The 5198-nt window shown below is 59.4% G+C and overlaps 1 protein-coding gene across 1 annotated transcript in view; it reads right to left on the reverse strand.

Annotated features, from left to right (window-relative positions):
• The window catches only part of NCAPG2 (non-SMC condensin II complex subunit G2), a 71592-nt gene that overhangs the window by 20537 nt on the left and 45857 nt on the right, over positions 1-5198 (reverse strand). The window contains exons 18-22 of the mRNA XM_027770066.1: positions 2648-2718; positions 1875-2028; positions 1610-1783; positions 732-848; positions 503-643 (exon numbers count right to left, since the gene is read on the reverse strand). Coding sequence (XP_027625867.1) covers positions 503-643; positions 732-848; positions 1610-1783; positions 1875-2028; positions 2648-2718 — 657 coding nt within the window. The remainder of the gene's footprint in view (positions 1-502; positions 644-731; positions 849-1609; positions 1784-1874; positions 2029-2647; positions 2719-5198) is intronic.

The raw sequence follows: 5198 nt of genomic DNA on the forward strand, positions 1-5198 counted from the left end.
CCTGCTCCCCTACGAGATCTAGGAACACCCGAGGCCACTGCAGAGAGGCAGCGAACAGCTGCTACGTGCTGTGTGGGTTACGGCAACCACAGTTTACACTCTGTGAGGTCATCTCCACACACGTGAAAGCCTCCAAGTTCGTACAAGCGAAAGTACCACCCAGTCTACACTTTAAAGCAGAAAACAGAATCTTGAACACGTAACAAACTTTGGAAAAGAAAAGCTTCTTTTTTTTTTTTTTTTTTTTAAGGTTTTTGCCATAGGGCGTGTAACGCTCTGGAGAGAGACAGGCAGAGAGAACAAAGTGAGAAATCCCCTGGGGCACTGGCCACGCTGCCATCCTTCTCCCGGGACTTTGGGCACACAGTGCCTGGCTGAGATTCAAGCTGCTGTGTCCAGGACTCAAACCACAGTCAGACTCAGACTCTTGGTTGGCCGTGGCAGCGAGCAGCTAACCCTGGGTCAGCTGCAGGCCCAGTGTCTGTGTCTCAAGACCTCTCACCTGGATGATCTGCTGGTGAAGGGTCCTGTGATGCTCCAGGTACTCTTCCTCTTGATCTCGAATCAGAGGTAAAACTCTGCTTTCCAACCACAGCCCAGTGTCCTCCAAATCAGACAGACACACGTTTTCCTCCGAGCAGAACTGTGCGAGGATAAGAGAGGAAACGCCAGTGACGGGCAGCTCGGCCAGCCTGCAGGCCTCTCCTTCGAGCCCAGGAGACGCCACACACCTTGCGCTGCAGGTGGACGCTCAGGCGGCAGAAGAGACTGAAGGCTCGCAGGGTGGTGGCTTCGTCGAAGGTACGAGGTGCCCCGGCTGGCGACTGCAGGAGGGATTCCAGATCTGCCTGTAACGCGAACAGCAGAGGCCACACTGACTGCTCAGCTGCCACGGCGTGACGGACACAGCACAGGGGAAGTGTTGCTGTGCCAGCCACCGTGAAGACGCCACCTCGACTCCACACCTCCACAAGCAACGGGCTCCAGACAGCACGGGCAAGCAGACTGCTGCCATCCAGCCCGGCCAGCACGAGGCCCACCCCTCCACAGCCTGAGACTGCCTGTCCTCCCCTGAGCCCCTCCATCCCTCACCTGAGCCCACCTGTGTCTCCCCTGAGCCCCTGTCCCTCCCCTGAGCCCGTCCCTCACCTGAGCCCCCCGTCCCTCACCTGAGCCCCTGTCCCTCACCTGAGCCCCCTGTCCCTCACCTGAGCCCGCCTGAGCCTGGCCCTACTGAGCTAAAGCTCTCCCTCGCATGGAGTGAGTTTGGAGCTGGCCCAGGAGGGGAAGACACGCCGGCAGCTGAGAGCAGGTGCCTCCACAGGAGCGAGCTCCCACACTGGAGGTGGAGATCCAAAGAGCACAGCTCGCCCCGCCCCTCCACCTGGACTGCACACACCCTTGCTTTCCACGCTGCTCCCAGGAAGCCAGCCTAGGGCCCGGGAACTGGGAGTCTGCCCTGAGTGTTGCCCCCGCCCTCTGCATCCTTGTCTACAAACAAGCGGGCACAACGCGATTGTCCGCGCCTTTGCGGAAACCTCAGGAGCACAAACAGGAGCATGAGTGGCGTCCACACCGTGCCTCCACGCCCCCTCAGGCCCTCGGTTACCTTGGACACCTCAAGTGCTTTCAAAAGACGGTGAAGCTTCTTGCGGGGGGCCGAGAGCAGGCGCTGGCGGTTGCCCGTGTGAGTCAGCAGGTACTCGATGTATGCCAGCGCTAAGCCAGGCTTGCTGGGGCGCACAGCACGGACCTGCGCCTTACGCTTCGATGCCGAGCGACTCTGCAAGGACGACAGGCCGATGAGTAAAGCCACGCCCCACGGCCGCAGGCCCACCACCCACAGCGCACTCGGACAGGCATGGGCGCAGTACCTGGGTCTGGGGCTGCTTCTGTGGCAGCCAGCTGTCCACGAGCTCCAGGACGTGCCCGACGTGGCCCCAGGAGCACAGGCAGTCCAGCAGGGTGCCGTAGGCCTTGTCAGTGGCACTCTCATCCTGGCCCCTCAGTGTGGAGACGACGCTGCAGCTGGAAGAGTCGGGTGCGTAAGCCAGAGCTGACGGGTTGCAACGCCCACCTGCCCGGAGCTGACGGGTTGCAACGCCCACCTGCCCAAAGGCGAGGCACCATCAGCAGGCAGAGCCCGAGGGTGCGCCGGCCACTGCTATCACAGACGTGCCTCGAGGGCTCGGGCTGGCTCACACCCTGCCCGGGAAGGGCAGCAACTGAGGACACCCCGGCCGCACCGTCCCTGCCTCCTGCTTTTGCTGTGCCATCTCAGATCCTAGAGCAATTCCTGACTTCGGGGAATGATTTTTAACTGGCACTGAAACACACGTTTTCTGATAGGTACAGATGGGTTTCGGCCACACCGTAGTCCCAGCCTCAGCTTCCCACTGGCCTCAGGTGCCCGGCCAAGCTCGGCTCTTCCCTGCGTCTCACCAGTGCCTAGACCAGCCCCCACTGCACCACTCGGCACCTGCAGGGCCCAAGGGTCGCACTGAATTCCCTGCCGCAGACAGGGGAGGGCAGGCGGCAGCTGTGAGTGGCCAGAGAATACCCTGGACTGCTGGGTGGACACCACCCACTCGGCACAACAGGGTGAGGGCTCCTGTGGCCATCATAACGAGGGGCAGCAGACAAATACCTGAAGAGGGGGACCGCAGATGCCGGCATGAAGGACATGAGGATGAACAAAGGAGTCTTGCAGCGGTCATCCTGAGAGCATCGACAGGAAACAAACACAGGAGCTTAGGCCTGACACTCCGAAGCCGCTCCCAGCACCACCCAGCAAGTCCAGTGACCCTCCTAGAGCTCGGAGGGGGCCTCGTACCGATGGCAAACCTCACGCCAGAGGGTGAAGTCGCCTAAGCCAAGTAGTGTCTGCAGAGGGCCCAGGGCCAGGGCCCAGTCCAGCGTCCACAGAGGGCCTCGCTACCAGGCACTGACAGGCCTGGGGTGCCCAGGTCACCGTCTGGCATCCATGGAGCTCCAGCCCCGTTACTGACGACACGGAGGACAGAGAAGGAACCCCACACACTTGGCACCCTGCGCATCTTTTTTTTTTTTTTTTTGGAGAGGTTTTTGCTATAGGGCGCGTGCGCTCGCCAGACAGAGAGAGACAGAGAGAGAGAAAGCGAGAAATCACCCCCCAGGGGGGATGGCCACGCCGCAATCCCTTCTCCTCCATTCTCCTCTCGGGATCTTGGGCACGCATGCACACACGCCCGACCTGAGTTTAAGCCGCCGGGTCTGGGACTCGAACCATGGTCAACTACATGAGAGTCCAACGACATAGCCATTACGCTAACTGCTGGTCCCCAAGCCACGGCATCTTGAGAAGACAATGAGTTTCATGGGAGAGCGTGGCTTTGGAGCTGCCTGGCCAAGCCCACCAGCTGCTGCCTGGCAGAGCCATGCAGACAGAGGGCTGCAGGAGCCTGAGCCGCCCACTGCACACAGCCTCGGGCAGGTCCCAGCCCCAGCCTGGTGCTGCAGGAGTCACGCTGTGATTCTCATCCTTACTTTTAAGTGTTAAGTAAATCCATCGGGAACACTCTGTAATAAATGCTCCCGGCTGCGGGGATGGGGAAGGGTGGGTCCTAAACTAAAAAGAAACAGGACCTTCCTGAAAATGCCCACAGAACAGAAACAGCAGCGGGGCAAAAGGAGACCTGTAATGGATCTTGGTCAGTCACTGAACTCGTCCTCACCTCCGACTTCTGGAGAGTAAGTGTGCCATCGGGGTGCACAGACCTGGCCGGGCACAGAGGCCGCCGGCGTGCACAGACCTGGCCGGGCACAGCAAGGAGGCCGCCGGGGTCCACAGACCTGGCCGGGCACAGAGGCCGCCGGGGTACACAGACCTGGCCGGGCACAGAGGCCGCCGACGTGCGCAGACCTGGCCGAGCACGGAAGCCGCCGGCGTACCTGGAGACCGACTGCAGAGCCCAAGTCCCAGCCCCAGGCACAGGGCAGCCCGTGGGAGCCCTCGGAGCTGCACTCTGCCCCGGTGTCTTGCAGACTTCTGAAAAAAGGCTGGTTTCTCAGCATTAGGTAATTTTTTTAAATTACTGGTAAATTGAGCGACTGAGATAACTGTCCTTCGTGGACACGATCCCTCTGCTCCAACCCCATCCCACCAGGGCCTTGAGCATGCAGGCACATGCCCCAGTGTGCTCTCCAAACCGCCAGGGCCAGGTCTCCGGCTGCCAGCGGCCATGCGGGGTCCGGCTCCCTGTGTGCCAGGCGTAACTGCTTGCTATGGGGTCAGCCCTAATGGCAGCTGTAAGATATCAGCTTACTGCGAAAGTCAAGGAACCAGATTTCCTTCATCCAAACAAACCGCACGCCAGGAGGGTACGGAAAGGCAGCAGCCAGGTAGGTGGAAGTGGAGACGCGCTCAGAGGAGGCAGAATTTCAGCTGACAGTTGAAGAGGCCTCCGCCACAGAACAGTGACTGCAATTGATGGGACTGTATCACATCCTCAAAAATTGCTACGAGAACAGCTTTGACGTGTCCTCACCACAAAACGCCGTCAGCACCAGTGTGAGACAGCAGGGCCGACTCGTACAGCGCACCGCTCACGACGGCACACCCCACGTGGTCGGCCTAAAACCTGGGGGCGGGCCTGGAACACAGCAGTGCAGTGTGGAGGAAGGAAGCCAGGTCCCACGTGGCCAAGCAGGGTTCAAGTCCCTGCCTCGGCATGAAAAATCTGCTAGACACAGGTGCACAGGCCCGGGCCCCAGCAAGCTCCTGGAGACCGGAGCAAGGTGATGCTCAGGCCAGGCCTGGTGGGGACCCTTCTCTCTTGTTCCCTCTCTCTTGTGGGCATACACACACCTTCTGACATAAAAAAAAAAAAAAAAAAAAAAGCTTTAAATACAAAGGAAATATACTATTATTGTCAATTAAAAATAAGTTAATTTTAGAAAAAAGAAGAAATCACGTCCGTGGTTCTTTTCTCCCCAACAGACATGATGTACACATGGGGACAGTCTCATGCAGTCCTGCCAATGCCTGTGCAAAACTCCTGTGGACACACATGACCTTCGTCCTCAAATCAAAATCGGTGACAGCATGACCCACAGAGGCAGAGCCATCCAGGGTTCTCCCTAGGATGCGGTCACTGGTACCGCCAGGCAGGGTGAGGGGCTCCTTCTACAGCGCAGCCACGGCAGCCAGCTCACCTGGA

Source organism: Tupaia chinensis, unplaced genomic scaffold (genome assembly GCF_000334495.1).
Source record: "Tupaia chinensis unplaced genomic scaffold, TupChi_1.0 Scaffold000110_1, whole genome shotgun sequence".
In the NCBI taxonomy this organism is placed as follows: Eukaryota; Metazoa; Chordata; class Mammalia; order Scandentia; family Tupaiidae; genus Tupaia; species Tupaia belangeri.